Genomic DNA, 17,718 nt, shown 5'->3' on the forward strand with positions numbered 1-17,718 from the left:
CTGGACTCCCCTTTGCTGGGACCAGTCTATTCGGTGAACAACTGGATGAAATTATTATGGAAGCTTTTGGCAGGAAGAGTACTTCCATGCCACAACCCAGGAAACCTTTCCAGGGCAGGAACCAGTCGAGGTTTCGTTCCTTTCGTTTCCTCTAACTGGTCGTCCTCTAAGCCCTCGGCCTCGTCCACTAACTCAGCCAAGGTCCGTAAACCAACTGGCGCATGAAGCCGCGTCGTAAGTCGGCAGGAGCTGCTGCCACCAAGGCAGCCTCCTCTTGATTATCTGGCCGCGCCAGTAACGTCCTTGGTCGGTGGCAGGCTCTCCCTCTTGGGCGACGTGTGGTTTCAACACGTCTTCGATCAGTGGGTGTGGGTTACCATCTCCCACGGCTACAGAATAGAATTCTATCCAGCCGCCAAACAGATTTTTTCTGTCAACTCCCCCCTGCTCCAAGGCCGCCGCCTTCTCACAGGCCGTGGCATTCTTGCAGGCCAATGGAGTAATTGTACCAGTTCCCGACTGGGAACGGTTCTGAGATTTCTACTCAAATCTCTTCCTAGTCCCCGAAAAGGACGGTGCTTTCCGACCTGGATCTCAAGCTTCTCAACAAGCATGTTCAGGTGCGGCAATTTTGCATGGAATCTCTGCGATCAGTCAATGACCCAAGGAGATTTCTTAGCATCCATCGACATCAGAGATGTCTATCTGCATGTGCCATTCGCAGTTTCACACCAGCGTTGGCTACGTTTTGTAATCAGAGAGGAACATTTCCAATTTGTGGCTCTCTCCTTTGGGTTAGCCACGGCCCCTCGTGCATTCACCAGTTGCGGTTCTGCTCCTCCAGGGGTTGGTAGTGATTCCTTACCTGGACGACCTTCTAGTCAGGGCTTCATCCAGTGCAGACTGTCAGCGGAGTGTCTCGCTCATTCTCAGCGGAGTGTCTCGCTCACTCTCAGCGGAGTGTCTCGCTCACTCTCGCCACGCTTGCAAGTCCACTCTGACCCTGACCCAGGAACTTACGTACCTAGGGATGCAATCGAGACTCTGCTGGCACTTGTGAAGCTGCCCTTAGTCAAACAGCAGTCCCTTCATCTGGTGGTTCGCTCTCTGCTGAGGCTCCGCCGTCATTCCATCAGGCACCTCATGCAGGTGCTGGGTCAGATGGTGGCGTCAATGGAAGCGGTTCCCCTTGCCAGTTCCATCTGCGTCCCCTGCAGCTGGACATTTTCCGCTGTTGGGACAAGGGACCTCTCCCTTGCACAGGCGGGTGGCTCTGTCGCCACAGACCAGGAGCTCTCTTTAGTGGTGGCTTCGGCCCCTCTCTCTGTCCCAGGGACGCTCCTTCTGGCCCCGTCCTGGGTGATTCTCACCACGGATGCCAGTCTATCCGGCTGGGGAGCAGTGTTTCTCCACCACCGAGCACAGGGCACTTAGACTCCGTCCGAATCAGCCCTCTTGATCAATGTGCTGGAAATCAGGGCTGTACTCCTAGGACTCGCAGCCGCCTAGCAATGTTTGAAGTTCAACGTATCCTTCAATGGACGGAGGACTCCAAGTCCGCCATATCCGCAGTCCACATCCCAGGCGTAGAAAACTGGGAGGCAGTTTATCTCAGCCGTCAAACCGTGGACAGCGGCGAGTGGGCCCTGCATCCGGCAGTGGTCCGGTCAATTTAGCAGGCGGAGCACTCCGGAAGTGGATCTAATGGCATCCAGGCACAACAACAAGGTCCCGGTTTACGTGGCTCGCTCCCACGATCCTCAGGCCTTGACAGCGGACGCGCTGGTTCCAGGTTGGTCCCAGTTCCGCCTGGCCTACGTGTTTCCCCCTCTAGCTCTCTTGCCCAGAGTCCTGCGCAAGATCAGAATGGAGGGCCGTCGGGTCGTACTCATCGCCCCAGACTGGCCCAGGCGAGCTTGGTTCCCAGACCTGCTCCGTCTGTCCGTAGAGGTGCTGTGGCATCTCCCGGACCAGCCAGACCTTCTCTCAGAGGGTCCGTTTTCCGCCAGAATTCTGCGGCTCTCAGATTGACGGCGTGGCTCTTGAGCCCTGAATCCTTACGGTTTCAGGCTTCCTTCCGAGGTCATCTTCACTATGACTCAGGCTCGGAAGTCTTCCTCGGCCAGGATTTACCACAGGACTTGGAGAATTTTCCCGTCCTGGTATCGTTCTTCCGGCCATACTCCTTGGCCGTTTTTTCCTTGCCGACCATCCTGTCCTTTCTACAGTCCGGCCTGCAGCTAGGACTGTCCCTCATTCCCTCACGGGACAGGTCTCGGCTCTGTCAGCGTTGTTCCAGCGGCGTATCGCCCGGCTGGCCCAGGTGCGCACCTTCATGCAGGGCGCACCTCACATCATTCCGCCTTACCGGCGGTCTCTGGATCCCTGAGACCTTAATCTGGTCCACATGGCTTTACAGAAACCCCCCTTTGAGCCTCTTAGGGAGGTTTCGTTGTTTCGTCTTTCACAGAAAGTGGTCTTTCTGGTGGCCATAATTTCTCTCAGGAGAGTCTCTGATTTGACTGTGCTCTCTTCGGAGTCACCCTTTTTGTTTTTTTTTTCACCAAGACAAGGTGGTTCTCCGTCCGACTCCGGGCCTTCTCCCTCAGGTGGTGTCTTCTTTCCACCTTAACCAGGACATTTCATTGTCTTCCCTTTGTTTGGCCCCTGTGCATTGCTTTGAGAAAGCGTTGCATGCTTTAGATTTGGTGCGGACGCTCCGGATCTATGTGTCATGCACCGCTGTTTTTTTAGGCGGTGCACCTCTTTTTTGTACTGACCACAGGTCAGCGCAAGGGTTTCTCGGCTTCTAAACCGACCCTAGCTCGTTGGATTAGGTCGGCCATATCCGATGCCTACCAATGATCTCAGGTGCCTCCCCCGTCGGGGATTAAGGCGCACTCGACCAGAGCTGTCGGTGCCTCTTGCGCTACGGCTCAGCAGGTCTGTCAGGCTGCCACTTGGTCTAGTCTGCACACCCTTTCGAAGCACTACCAAGTGCATGCTCATGCTTCGGCAGATGCGAGCTTGGGCAGACGCGTCCTTCGGGCGGCTGTCGCCCATTTGTGAAGTTAGGTTTTGCCTACTTCTCAGTTTCTGTTTATTTCCCACCCATGGACTGCTTTGAGACGTCCCATGGTCTGGGTCTCCCATAAGGAACGATGAAGAAAAAGAGAATTTTGTTTACTTACCGTAAATTCTTTTTCTTATAGTTCCGACATGGGAGACCCAGCACCCTCCCTGTTGCCTGTTGGCAGCTTTCTTGTTCCGTGTGTTTTCACCGGCTGTTGTTGTAGACAGAGGTTCCGGTTATTCCGGGTTTTTACTCTATCTCTACTTATGGGTGGATGTCCTCCTTCAGCTTTGGCACTAAACTGGTTGGATTTGTCATCCGGGGAGTGTATATGCTAGGAGGGAGGAGCTACACTTTTAGTGTAGTACTTTGTGTGTCCTCCGGAGGCAGAAGCTATACACCCATGGTCTGGGTCTCCCATGTCGGAACTATAAGAAAAAGAATTTACGGTAAGTAAACAAAATTCTCTTTTTTTCCACCACACCTGGGTTATCAGCGTACTCAGGAAAAATTGCCCAACAAATCGAATGGTCCATTTTCTCCTGTTGTAATTCTGAAAATGAAAAATGTGGGGTTAACCCCTTAACGACCTTGGACGTACTGAGTACGTCATGGTCACATGGTGCTAAACGACCCATGACGTACTCAGTACGTCCTGGCGAAATCGCGGTCCCGGAGCCCCGGGGAGTGAAATTTGTTTACCTAAACGGTGGATTCGGGAAGGAGGGGACCTCTGCCTGACCTCAGGAGGGGTGGTGCCTCCTCCCCGAACCTACAGAGGCTGTGATTGGCTGACGAACGCCGCTCAGCCAATTACAGTCACTGTAATGTGTCAGCCATTGAAAATGGCTAACACATTGCAATCCAGCCATAATCAGTGCTGCTGTAGCACTGATGACTGGCTGGAGCTGGGTGAACTTTGTTTCACCCGCCCCCAGCTCTGATTGGAGAGACCGGCCTTGTGACCGATCTCTCCCAATCACTGTGGATCTTGTGCCGTCACCGCTACCCTCAGCTTCACTCCGTCCGTGAAAGCTGATGAGAGCGGTCGCTGCAGGTGCCCATCGGTAAGTTATAGCACCCCCCCCCCCCCCCGATCCCCCGCCGAGATCCCCCGCCGCTCCCCGCCGAGATCCCCCGCCGCTCCCCGCCGAGATCCACCGCCGCTCCCCGCCGAGATCCACCGCCGCTCCCCGCCGAGATCCACCGCCGCTCCCCGCCGAGATCCACCGCCGCTCCCCGCCGAGATCCACCGCCGCTCCCCGCCGAGATCCACCGCCGCTCCCCGCCGAGATCCACCGCCGCTCCCCGCCGAGATCCACCGCCGCTCCCCGCCGAGATCCACCGCTGCTGTCCCTGGTCGCCACGCCGCTTTACACGCCGCTGTCCCTGCCCGCCACGCCGCTGTTCCCGCCGCTGTCCCTGCCCGCCGATCCACCTCTGCTGCCCGCCACGCCGCTGTCCCTGGTCGCCACGCCGCTTTACACGCCGCTGTCCCTGCCGCCACCGTCCCCTTTCAGTCGCACCCACCTTTTTCAGCCGCCGCTGCACCCGATCGGCCGCCGCCTCCATGTGCTGCCTCCCCCCCTCCATGTGCTGCCTCCCCCCCTCCATGTGCTGCCTCCCCTCCTCCATGTGCTGCCTCCCTTCCCCCCCTCCATGTGCTGCCTCCCTTCCCCCCCTCCATGTGCTGCCTCCCTTCCCCCCCTCCATGTGCTGCCTCCCTTCCCCCCCTCCATGTGCTGCCTCCCCTTCCCCCCCTCCATGTGCTGCCTCCCCTTCCCCCCTCCATGTGCTGCCTCCCCCCCTCCCCCCCCTCCCCCCCTCCATGTGCTGCCTTCCCCCCTCCATGTGCTGCCTTCCCCCCCATGTGCTGCCTCCTCCCATGTGCTGCCTCCTCCCATGTGCTGCCTCCCCCCCCCATGTGCTGCCTCCCCCCCCATGTGCTGCCTCCCCCCCATGTGCTGCCTCCCCCCCCATGTGCTGCCTCCCCCTCCATGTGCTGCCTTCCCCCCATGTGCTGCCTTCCCCCCATGTGCTGCCTTCCCCCCCATGTGCTGCCTTCCCCCCCATGTGCTGCCTTCCCCCCCATGTGCTGCCTTCCCCCCCATGTGCTGCCTTCCCCCCCATGTGCTGCCTCCCCCCCCATGTGCTGCCTCCCCCCCCATGTGCTGCCTCCCCCCCCATGTGCTGCCTCCCCCCCCCCATGTGCTGCCTCCTCCCCCCATGTGCTGCCTCCCCCCCCCATGTGCTGCCTCCCCCCCCCATGTGCTGCCTCCCCCCCATGTGCTGCCTCCCCCCCATGTGCTGCCTCCCCCCCATGTGCTGCTTCCCCCCATGTGCTGCCTCCCCCCCATGTGCTGCCTCCCCCCCATGTGCTGCCTCCCCCCCATGTGCTGCCTCCCCCCCCATGTGCTGCCTCCCCCCCCATGTGCTGCCTCCCCCCTCCCTCCATGTGCTGCCTCCACTCCATGTGCTGCCTCCCCCCTCCCATCAGACTCTGCCCCCCTCCCTGATCTGCTGCCTGCTCTCTCCCATCCTTTTCACCCTCCTTCATCTGCTGCCTCTTCTGTCTGCTGTGATTCTGCTGCCTAGATCCATCCTGTAAGGTAGGTATCCCCATCTCACCCCCCCATCCTCTGCCGCTCCTCCATCCGCTGCGCCATTTCCCATCATCCATCCGCTGCGCCCTTTCCCATCCTCTGCCGCTCCTCCACCCGCTGCGCCCTTTCCCATCTTCCATCCGCTGCGCCCTTTCCCATCTTCCACCCGCTGCGCCCTTTCCCATCTTCCATCCGCTGCGCCCTTTCTCATCTGCCGCCCCGCCCTCTCGCATCGCATTATCCAGCGCAGTTGCTCGCTTCCAGACTGCAGTGGATGATGCGATGCGAGACTTGTGCATTGCTCTCACGTTTGGCACTGGTCTTAGTGGCAGGCGCTCTTTTTTTTTTTTTTTTTTTACTGATGTCTGTATTTTTTATTTCGCCAAACTAATTTTTTTTGTATGGGGGGGGGGCTAGTTTCCAAAATGGGATCACATGTGGGGGAGCTCCATTGTTTAGGCACCTCAGGGGGGTCTCCAAATGAAACATGGCGTCTGCTAATAATTCCAATAAATTTTACTGTGAAATGGCGCTCCTTCTCTTCTGAGCCCCGCCGTACGCCCAAACAATTGATTTCCACCACATATGAGGTATCGTCGTACTCAGGAGAAATTGCACAATACATTTTATGGTGCATTTTTTCCTGATACCCTTGTGGAAAAAAAAGCTACCTGTTTGAAAAAACAATTTTGTGGTAAAAAAAAGAATAAAATATTTTCACGGCTGAACATTACAAACGCTTGTGAAGCCTCCAGGGGTTCAAAGTGCTCACTAAACAGCTAGATAAATTCCATGAGGGGTCTAGTTTCCAAAATGGGGTCAATTGTGGGGGAGCTCCATTGTTTAGGCACTTCAGGGGGGTCTCCAAATGAAACATGGCGTCCGCTAATAATTCCAACCAATTTTGCTGTGAAATGGCGCTCCTTGCCTTCCGAGTCCTGCCGTGCGCCCAAACATTTGATTTCCACCACATATGGGGTATCTGCGTACTCAGGAGAAAATGCACCATAAATTTTATGGTGCATTTTTTCCTGATACCCTTGTGATAAAAAAAGCTACCTGGTTGAAGCAACAGTTTTGTGGTAAAAAAATTTTTTTTTCTTTTCACGGCTCAACGTTATAAACTTCTGTGAAGCCCCCAGGGGTTCAAAGTGCACATCAAACATCTAGAAAAAATATTTGAGGGCTCTAGTTTCCAAAATGGGGTCATTTGTGGGGGAGCTCCATTGTTTAAGCACCTCAGGGGGTCTTCAAACCCGACATGGCGTCCGCTAATGAGTGCAGCTAATTTTGCACTCAAAAATTCAAATTGCGCTCCTTGCCTTCCGAGTCCTGCCGTGCGCCCAAACATTTGATTACCACCACATATGGGGTATCTGCGTACTCAGGAGAAAATGCACGATACATTTTATGATGCATTTTTCCTGATACCCTTGTGAAAATACTAATTTTTATGGCTAAAGTAACATTTTTGTGTTAAAAAAGTAAAATTTTCATTTTTTCGTCTACATTGCTTTGGTTGCTGTGAAGCTCCTAAAGGGTTAATAAACTTCTTGGATGTGGTTTTGAGCAGAGTGAGGGGTGCAGATTTTAGAATTGGGTCACTTTTGGGTATTTTCTGTCGCCTAGGTTTCTCAAATCACTCCAAATGTGATGTGGTACCTAAACAATTTTTTTTTGTAAATTTTGTTGGAAAAATGAGAAATTGGTGATGAACTTTGAACCCTTCTAACTTCCTAACGGAAATTTTTTTTTTTTCAAAAATTGCGCTGGTGTAAAGTAGACATGTGGGAAATGTTATTTAGTAACTTTTTTGTGTGACATTTCTCTCAGATTTATGGGCATAAAATTTCAAATTTTGAAAATTGCAAAATTTTCAAAATTTTCGCTAAATTTCCGAAATTTTCACAAATAAACGCAAAACATATCGGCCTAAATTTACCACTGACATGAAGTACAATATGTCACGAAAAAACAATGTCAGAATCGCCAGGATCCGTTGAAGCGTTCCAGAGTTATAACCTGTCAAAGTGACACTGGTCAAAATTGCAAAAAATGGCCGGGTCTTTAAGGTGAAAACAGGCTGGGGGCTGAAGGGGTTAAAGCAACATTTTTGGGGTAAAAATTTATTTTTTTATTTTCATGGCTTAACCTTATAAAATTCAGTGAAGCACCCGGGGGTTCAAGGTGCTCACCATACATCTAGATAAATTCCATGAGGGGTCTAGTTTCCAAAATGGGGTCACTTGTGGGGGAGCTCCACTGTTTAGGCACATTAAGATTCCTCTAAACGCGACATGCCGTCCGCTATCTATTCCTGCCAATTTTGCGTTCCAAAATTAAAATGGCGCTGCTTCCCTTTGAAGCCCTGCTCTGCGCCCAAACAGTAGTTTTCCACCACATATGAGGTATCAGCTTACTCAGGAGAAATTGCACAACAAATTGTTTGGTGCATTTTCTCCTGTTACCCTCGTAAAAATGAAAAAGCAACACCTTTGTTGAAAAAAGTAACATTTTATTTTTTTCCCTTTCCTGTGAATCACCTAAAAGGTTAATAAAGTTCGATGTGGTTTTGAGCAGTGTAAGGGGTGCAGTTTTTTTAAAATGATGTCACTTTTGAGTATTTTCTGTCAAATTCACTTCAAATGTGATGTGGTTCCTAAAAAAAATAGTTTTTGTAAGCTTTACTGGAAAAATATATCTATATATATATATATCTATATCTATATATCTATATCTATATATATCTATAGAGATATATATATATATATATATATATATATATATATATATACATACATATACATATAGAGAGAGAGAGAAAGAGATATAGATATATGGGATTTGAACCCAGGACCCCAGCGCTGCAAGACTACAGTGCTAACCACTGAGCCACCACAAGACTACAGTGCTAACCACTGAGCAACCGTGCTGCATATATATATATATATATATATATGCAGCACGGTTGCTCAGTGGTTAGCACTGCAGTCTTGTGGTGGCTCAGTAGTTAGCACTGTAGTCTTGCAGCGCTGGGGTCCTGGGTTCAAATCCCACCAAGGACACCATCTGTAAGGAGTTTGTAGGTTCTCCCCGTGTTTGTGTGGGTTTCCTCCGGGTTCTCCGGTTTCCTCCCACACTCCAAAACATACAGATAGGGACCTTAGATTGTGAGCCCCAATGGGGACAGTGTGGCCAATGTATGTAAAGCGCTGTGGAATTAATAGCGCTATATAAATGAATAAAATTATTATTATTATTATATATAATATATATATTATATATATATTTTTTATTTTTTTTTTTAAATTGTGGTCATGTAAAGTAGACATGTTTTTTATTATTATTTGGTGTGATATAACTATCTGGTTTAAGGGCATAAAAATTCAAAGTTAGAAAATTGCGAAATTCTCACATTTGTTGTCAAATTTTTATATCGACCACCGAAATTCACCACTAACATAAAGTAGAATTTGTCATGAAAAAACAGTCTCAGAATCACTGGGAAATATAAAAATGTAAAAGAGTTATTACCTTATAAAGTGACGCTGGTCAGAATTATAAAATATGACCTGGTCAGGGTCAGAGGTAAAGGGGTTAAGTAAAAAAATAAAACAAAAAAAATCACCCTTCTTTTCCCACATTAAAAATAATGGTGTATGCTAAAAAAAACAAAACAAATTTGGTATCAATTTTATTTCAGAGACCGGCTCAAGGGACTGTGCCGTATCTTGGGACATTTCTAACAGACCTTGTTATGTTGGACACAGCGCTGCCCGACACTGTAGAGGTGAGACCACTTGACCCCGCAGTACACACCTGTCCTTCAGCTTTTCCGCCTTTTACCATTTTGTATTCCTTTGCAGGGTGGACTCATAAACTTTGAGAAGAGAAGAAAGGTAATAATACTATACTAAGCCCCCTAAAGTCACCTCCGTTTTGTCCCCAGAGCTCACAATCTACTTCTTCTAGGAGTATGAAGTCTTGAGCAAGATCCAGAAACTTCAGCTCACGTGTCGTCATTATGTTCTGACGCCGAAGCCGGAAATCTTACAAGCTTTTTACACCCATCGGCAGTTAACGGAGGAGCAGAGGTGAGGAGTTCACATTCATGGCAAAGTCAATGTAAAAGTGCAAAATAGGAGGGTCTCCACAGCCCTCCTGTCACACAGAGGTTTTTACTAACTTCGCTGACTGTCATGGCGGCATCAGACTACTGATTCTGACACTCCGCCTGATAACGTCTCTGAGGTCGGCAATCCGCGCAGGCTGACTCGGGCATCGACCAACAGATTGGTGGTTCATAGGCAGACTAGCAAGAGCTAATCTCTGCTGGTCTGCCGATTAGTCATCTTTAATCACATGTTGTGGGGAAGCCAATCACATCTGCTCCCCTCCTATATATGCTGGCTGGACACTTCAATTAGTGCCAGCTATAGTTTCTCTATACTGGTCTGGTGAGTTGTTGTAATCCAGACTGGTGGTTGTAGTACTTGTAGATGTTGTGTGAGGTTGTGGAGTTAACTTTTGTTTTTTTTTGTTGCTACTTTCCTGCTCTTGCTTTTCTCCTGAGTCTCTCATTGTTGGTTCCTGTGAGTTTGCAGTGTGTCAGAGTTTTGGTTTTCCCCTGTCTGTCTCTATCTGTGTTTCCATCTCTCTTGCCCCTTCCTTCCTTAGTGGGAGGGGGTGATAACATCAGTTTTGGTCACGAGCTTAGCCAGACATGGGATTCGGGCATTTCCACAATTAGGGGTAACCCTGAGGTTAGCGATAGCCTAACATCAGTTTTGGTCAGGAGCTTAGCCAGACATGGGATTCGGGCATTTCCACAATTAGGGGTATCCCTGAGGTTAGCGATAGCCTAACATCAGTTTTGGTCAGGAGCTTAGCCAGACATGGGATTTGGGCATTTCGACAATTAGGGGTAACCCTGAGGTTAGCAATAGCCTTGGCACCCCTAGCGTGAGGGACAGCATAGAAGGCCCTGTGGCATGCTTTTCTACAGTCACATAGTGATACCTCCCTTGAGGACATTGATGTTAGTGTTTTTAGGTTGTAAATCCATACAAAAAGGACCCAGAAGAAGGGTACTGTAATGCAAGTCACTAATTACAGATAGTACAGACGGAAGAGTAGTCAGGCAAGCCAGGGTCTGGTAACAGGAGGACACATATGAATAAAGGGAGCACACAGAAGCATGGTCAGGTCACAATCCAAGGGTCAGAATTCCAGGAGAGTATGTATTAGATTCAGGGAGAAAACTGACACGTTATCAGGTAACGGACCGAGGTCAAAAGCCAGGAGGTCATGACAGGAACAGGAAGAGCGTGCAGTGAGGAGTCAAACAACAGTCCGGGATCAAAAAACAAAGATCAGAACAAAAGCAGAAACACAAGCCAACAGCACAACTACAGAACCAGAATGTATGACTGGCAAGGTTCTGGGGGAGCATGCTCAGTAAAGAAGCAGAGCAATTACCAGGAAGATGGAACACCTGAGCAATCAGCACCTCCCAGAACCAGCATGAAATCCTGCACTGTCAATCAACCTGCCAGCCAGAAGCACAGGAAAACACAGCAGAGCATCTCCTAGTGTACAAGATGGTCTGCACAGAGGAATTGTGACAGGTATGTCTACACTTAAAGACCAAACATTTTGGAGGGCACAAAAACTTCTCAGGGTTCACCTCCGCAACAAGATAAACTGTCTAGAGAAGATCAAGAAGAAGAATGTGCAAAGACACGGGGATCACCAACAATAGATCATTTTTATTAAAAATACAGTGGGTACGGAAAGTATTCAGACCCCTTTAGATTTTTCACTCTTTGTTTCATTGCTGCCATTTGGTAAATTCAAAAAAGTTCATTTTTTCTCATTAATGTACACTCTGCCCCCATCCCCCATCTTGACAGAAAAAAACAGACATGTAGAAATTTTTGCAAATTTATTAAATAAGAAAAACTGAAATATCACATGGGCATAAGTATTCAGCCCCTTTGCTCAGACACTCATATGTAAGTCACATGCTGTCCATTTCCTTGTCACCCTCCTTGAGATGGTTCTACATCTTCATTGGAGTCCAGCTGTGTGTAATTACACTGATAGGATGTGATTTGGAAAGGCGCAGACCTGTCTATATAACACCTCACAGCTCACAGTACATGTCACACCAAAGGAGAATCATGAGGTCAAAGGAACTGCCCAAGGAGCTCAGAGACAGAATTGTGGCAAGGCACAGATCTGGCCAAGGTTACAAAAGAATTTCTGCAGTACTCAAGGCTTCTAAGAGCACAGTGGCCTCCATAATCCTTAAATGGAAGAAGTTTGGGACCACCAGAACTCTTCCTAGACCTGGCCGTCCAGCCAAACTGAGCAATCATGGGAGAAGAGCCTTGGTGAGAGGTAAAGAAGAACCCCAAGATCACTGTGGCTGAGCTCCAGAGATGCAGGAGGGAGATGGGGGAAAGTTCCACAAAGTCACCTATCACTGCAGCCTCCACCAGTCGGGCCTTTATGGCAGAGTGGCCCGACGGAAGCCTCTCCTCAGTGTAAGACATATGAAAACTGCATAGAGTTTGCAAAAAAACACATGAAGGATCCCAGACTATGAGAAATAAGATTCTCGGGTCTGATGAGACGAAGATAGAACTTTTAGGTGATAATTCTAAGCAGTATGTGTGGAGAAAACCAGGCACTGCTCATCACCTGCCCAATACAATCCCCACAGTGAAACATGGTGGTGGTAGCATCATCCTATGGGGGCAGGGACAGGACGACTGGTGACAATTAAAGGAAAGATGAATGCGGTCAAATACAGAGATATCCTGAAAAGAAACCTCTCCCAGAGTGCTCTGGACCTCAGACTTGGCCGAAGGTTCTCCTTCCAACAAGACAATGACCCTAAGCACACAGCTAAAATAACAAAGGAGTGGCTTCAGAACAGCTCTGTGACCATTCTTGCCTGGCCCAGCCAGAGCCCTGACCTAAACCCAATTGAGTATCTCTGGAGAGACCTGAAAATGGCGTCCACCAACGTTCACCATCCAACCTGACGGAACTGGAGAGAATCTGCAAGGAAGAATGGCTGAGGACCCCCAAATCCAGGGATGAAAAACTTGTTGCATCATTCGATATAATATATATATATATACCGTAACTCAAAAAAACCACAAGAACTTCAAAAAGGCAATGGCTTTGAAAGATAAAAAGTATTTAAAAAACAGGATAAATGTCCCTAATCTCATGAAGAGATGCCTATAGCCCTGGTTTGAGCGAAACAACAACAAAGGAAGACGTAACAATAACTGTTATGATCCGGAACCATGGAAGATCACCACAAATCATTGGCAAAAAGGTGACAAGAGCCTTGGCAACTAATCTGGCCGCCATCCCCTTACTAACCAACACAACTAGAAGTAGCCGAGGGGTGAACTAACCTCCTGTGCACCGCGAACCCAGCCGGAGAACTAACTATCCTAAAGGTAGGAAAGATGAATAACTCTCTGCCTCAGAAAATAGACAAGAATAGCAAGCCCCCCACATTCAAAGACTGCGGTGATATAGGAAAAACACAATACACAGGTAGATGACAGGATTAGCAAAAGGTGAGGCCCCCGCTGACTAAAATAGGAAAGGACAGGAAAGGGACTGATGGTGGCCAGAGAAAAACCCTGCAAAATACCAACTTCCTGATAGTACAAAAAGGCCCTCAGATCGCTCGATCTGAACTTCGTCCTATACCAGGTGCCCTTGTCATACCAATGAACAGAAAACAAGAATCATAACAAAGTCAACAAGCCATAAACACATGGACCCAAAGGAGCTATACTCCACACAGAACTGCAGGGAGTTCCCCAACAATCCACTGAGGGGAAAAATCCCTGGAAGGAAATAAACTGAAACCAACCACAACAAATGACAAACCCAGATAAGCAAAAGAACCAGGCAATAAATAAAGAGCAAGCACTTATCTGGAGTGGATGTGGTGTAGAGCAGGATTAAGCAGGCTGGAGATACAAAGAACAACTGACATCCGGCAACAGCCTGCAATCAGACCAGGACTTAAATAAGCAGAGAGTTAGGAAAGGAAACACCCACTGCACAACACACCTGGTCCAAGTCCAAACCCTTCCTGGCCACCAGAGGGAGCCTCCCAGCAGCCAAGACATAACTAACATTCACAACAAATAACATTATCAGCCAATTTAAGTAAGAAACATAACACATGCAGAACAGGGCATCTCTTAAGAGATAAGTGCACAATGTCAGACAGTATAGCATAGTCCCCAAGGAGAGCAGGAGTCACATGGAATAAAAGAGGTCACCTGTGCTGCTGGAAATGACATCAAAGGACTTTGTAGATACCAGAAACTGTAAATAAATGCAAAACAAAAAGAATGTCCACACTTACAACCAATTTATAAAGCTCCAAATCATAAAAAAAGCAATAAAGAACCCTTCCTACTGTTTTTGTTTACAGCTCTTCTGCAGAAAACGATGTCTCCATGATTACAAGTTGTATAGCTATACACTTCCACCTTCAATTCTACTAAATATATAAAATATATAAAAGCAAGAAGTAGGGAAGAAGCAGAGGGACTGTTACTACAGTATCCGACTACACTGGGGCTGTTTGTAGTCTGTTACCATGGAGACATTTACAGGATATCACAAACGTGAGCACGCCGCTGGATCCTCTTCCATCCTCCATGATGACATCATGGACCTGGTGGATGTTAGAGACCTTGTGCTGCTCCACCTTCTGTTTGAGGAGGTTTTGGTCTGGAGACCCTCAGTTTCTTTAGTGGTCGTCAGGTAATTGGGGTCGTTATCATGTTGGAATATGAAAGGAGGGGATCATGCTGTGCTTCTGTATGTCACAGTACATGTTGACATTCATGGTTTCCCCAATGAACTGTAGCTCTCTACAGTTGGCAGCACTCATGGAGCCTGAAGCCATGGCACTCCCACCACCATGCCTGACTGTAGGCAGGACACAGTTGTCTTTGTCCTCCTCAACTGGTTGTTGCCATTCACGCTTGACACCATCTGAACCAAATAAGTTTATCTTGGTCTCATCAGACCATAAGACGGTTCCAGTAATCCATGTCCTTAGTCTGCTTATGTTTACCAAACTGTTTGTGGCTTTCTTGTGGATCATCTTTAGAAAAGGCTTCCTTCTGGGGTGGCAGCTATACAGACCAATGTGATGCAGCGTGCGGCGTATGGTCTGAGCGCAGACAGGCGGACCCTCCCACCCCTGTATCCACTGCTGTGTGTGGTGAATGGTCTGAGCTCTGACAGGCAGAACCCCCACCCCAGTAACCTCTGCTGTGTGCGATTTATGGTCTGAGCACTGACAGACAAACCCCTCACCCTTTTAACCTGTGCAGTTTGTGGTGTATGGTGTGACCGCTGTCAGGCAGAGCCCCCCACCCCTGTATCCTGGCAGCTCTCATACATCTATTCTGAGAAGACCGCCTTTAGCTATGACGCTGAGCACGTGCATTCAGCTTCTGTGGTCGAACATGATGAGTTCTGTTCTGAGTGGATCCTCTCTTGTTATACTGCTGTATGGTCTTGGCCGCTGTGCTGCAGCTCAGTTTCAGGGTGCTGGCAATCTTCTCATAGCCTTGGCCATCTTTATGTAGAGCAATAATCCTTTTTATCAGCTCCTCAGAGAATTCTTTGCCATGAGGAGCCAATACTAGTGACGAGTATGAGAGAGTGTGTGAGCGATAACCCCCAAATGTAACACATCTGCTCCCCATTCACACCTGAGACCCTGTAACACTAATGAGTCACACGACACCGGGGAGGGAAAATGGCTATTTAGGCACAATTTGTCCACTGTCACTTAGGGGTGTACTCACTTTTGTTGCCAGCGGTTTAGACATTAATGGCTGTGATGAGTTATATACACTGTTATACAAGCTGCGCACTGACACTGTACATTGTATCACAAGGTCAGACCTTCAGTGTTGTCTCTGGAAAAGAGATAAAATATTTCCAAAAATGTGGGGGTGTACTCACTTTTGTGACATACTGTAGGTCTGTATAGGAGCTGTGGACACAGTATAAGGGGTTTTTATTTTTGTTAAGTAATTACGTAATTCACAGATAATTAAAGGGGTTGTCCATTTAAAACAAGCTATCATCTGTAAGCAGAACGGGGCAGTTTTATCCTGGTTAGAGTAGAGTAGCAGTGCAACCCGAGCCCCATTCTCTCTCTTTGGGGTTGGTGAATGCTGCGCTTTTTCCTGCAGCTCCATAGAGAATTAATACAGTGGCATTTGGGTGCCCCGACCTATTGTAACGTTGGGGATAAAAGTTCCCCTTTCTGACAATTTGGCGCCTCCATGTCACGAGTAGAGGGACAGGTTCAGCGCTAGTTCTCACCTTACCACCTAGACCATGCACTTAAATGGGTTTTTTTCCTTTTTGCACTTTCTTTTGCAGCACCAGACTGCTTAAGCTGGCGGCAGTTAAGCAATTGCTGGCCGGAATATCAGCCCTCTGCTTCCTGGACTTGTTGCTGGTTATTCATTCAGTTGGAGCTAGCCAGGGAGCAGAGTGGGCATGTCTTACGACCGCTGCTGCTATTCTGTGATTATTGTAAGTGGTTTCTTCTACTTCCTTTTTTCGTTCTACCCTTACCCTTACTCCTTGATCATCTCCTGGTGCAGGTTATTAGTGTCTATAGTTTTTTGTTTACACTCGTCTCTTTCTGTGTTTGTGGATTATTGGGCTCCGTCCACGTCCAGGTCAATCCCCTGACTGGTGGGGACTTAATTGTTAGGGCCTGGACAGGAGTCAGGGCCATGCTGGAGGCTCGACCCTGACTACCTTTAAGTCTACCTTTGGGATAAGGGACAGCGCAGGGTCTCGAGACTTAGGGCCACTCTAGAAGCCCCAGTTCCACCAATACTATCGCATTACACTCCACCAATCACAAAGTTATCGCCCATCTTGCCAATAGGCAATAACTTGTTTCAACTGCACCTGTCAGTTGACTCATTTTGCCGAAACCGCAGGCAGCATGAATCGGAGCCTGGCTCCACAACTGCAGACGTGTATTTCACGTTCTGAAACACTCGAGCGATTCAGAAAAAACATAGTTTGAAGATCCGGTTGGGGATCATAGCCAGAGAAAAGACTAGTCCAGTGTTGCCTATTGCTGGCTTCTTCTCGCACCGCTCCAGCTGATTGGCATGTCTCTTCTATATGTGTATATAGGGAGAGAGACGTCAATCAATTGTAGTGATTCAGAGAAGCCCACTGTCACATGGAGTTTTGCACAAACTTCGCTGACTGTCATGGTGGCATTTGACTCTGTTCAGTTAGTATATTCTGATTCTCCGCCCGATAGTTTCTCTGGTGTCTGGGATCAACACAGGCAGTCTCAGGCTTCAAACTGCTATGTGCTGATTCATGGGCAAGTAAGCAAGAGTTAATCTCTGCTAGTCTTCTTGCTCCTCTAATCGCATGTTTTGGGGAGACCTACCACATCTGCTCCCTTCCTATTTATGCTGGTGGATTCCTTCTACCCATGCCTGCTATAGTTTGTTCCATGATGGTCTGTTAGGTGTGGTGTTCCAGAATCCAGTGAAAATTGTGCATTTATTGTGCTTATTGCTTGGAGAGGTTGTGGAGTTTGCCCCTGTTATTTTGTACTTTATTCCTGCTCTTGGTTTTCCTCCTGAATCTCTTATTTACCTTTGTATGTGTGCGCTGTGTGACAAAGTTTTGTTTTTTCCCTTGTCTGTCTTTCTCTGTGGTTTCAACACACTCCTGTCCTGTCGCTCCCTGGGTAAGGGGGAATCAGACTAGGACTGGTCAGGAGCAGGGCCAGGAAGGAGACTCAGGCCTCTCCACCATCAGAAGTATCCCGGAGATTTGGGATAGTGTAGGGTCATGAAAATAAGTCCAGCTCACACCGGAAACTGCTACAATTGTTGGTAGAAGGAAGCACGGGATCCCACCTCTGCTCAGCTTTGAATACAGATGAAGGAAATAATTTATCCAGCTTCCAGGTAGCTTTAG

General features: G+C 48.5%; 1 protein-coding gene across 4 annotated transcripts in view; it reads left to right on the forward strand.

Moving 5' to 3' along the window:
• Nucleotides 1-17,718, forward strand: part of RGL3 (ral guanine nucleotide dissociation stimulator like 3) — a 96,563-nt gene that overhangs the window by 45,848 nt on the left and 32,997 nt on the right. For all 4 annotated transcript variants that reach the window (XM_075346570.1, XM_075346569.1, XM_075346572.1 and 1 more), the window contains 3 exons: nt 9,380-9,466; nt 9,543-9,575; nt 9,649-9,770. In XM_075346570.1, the coding sequence (XP_075202685.1) occupies nt 9,380-9,466; nt 9,543-9,575; nt 9,649-9,770 (242 nt within the window). The remainder of the gene's footprint in view (nt 1-9,379; nt 9,467-9,542; nt 9,576-9,648; nt 9,771-17,718) is intronic.

Source organism: Anomaloglossus baeobatrachus, chromosome 4, assembly GCF_048569485.1.
Source record: "Anomaloglossus baeobatrachus isolate aAnoBae1 chromosome 4, aAnoBae1.hap1, whole genome shotgun sequence".
Lineage (NCBI taxonomy): Eukaryota > Metazoa > Chordata > Amphibia > Anura > Aromobatidae > Anomaloglossus > Anomaloglossus baeobatrachus.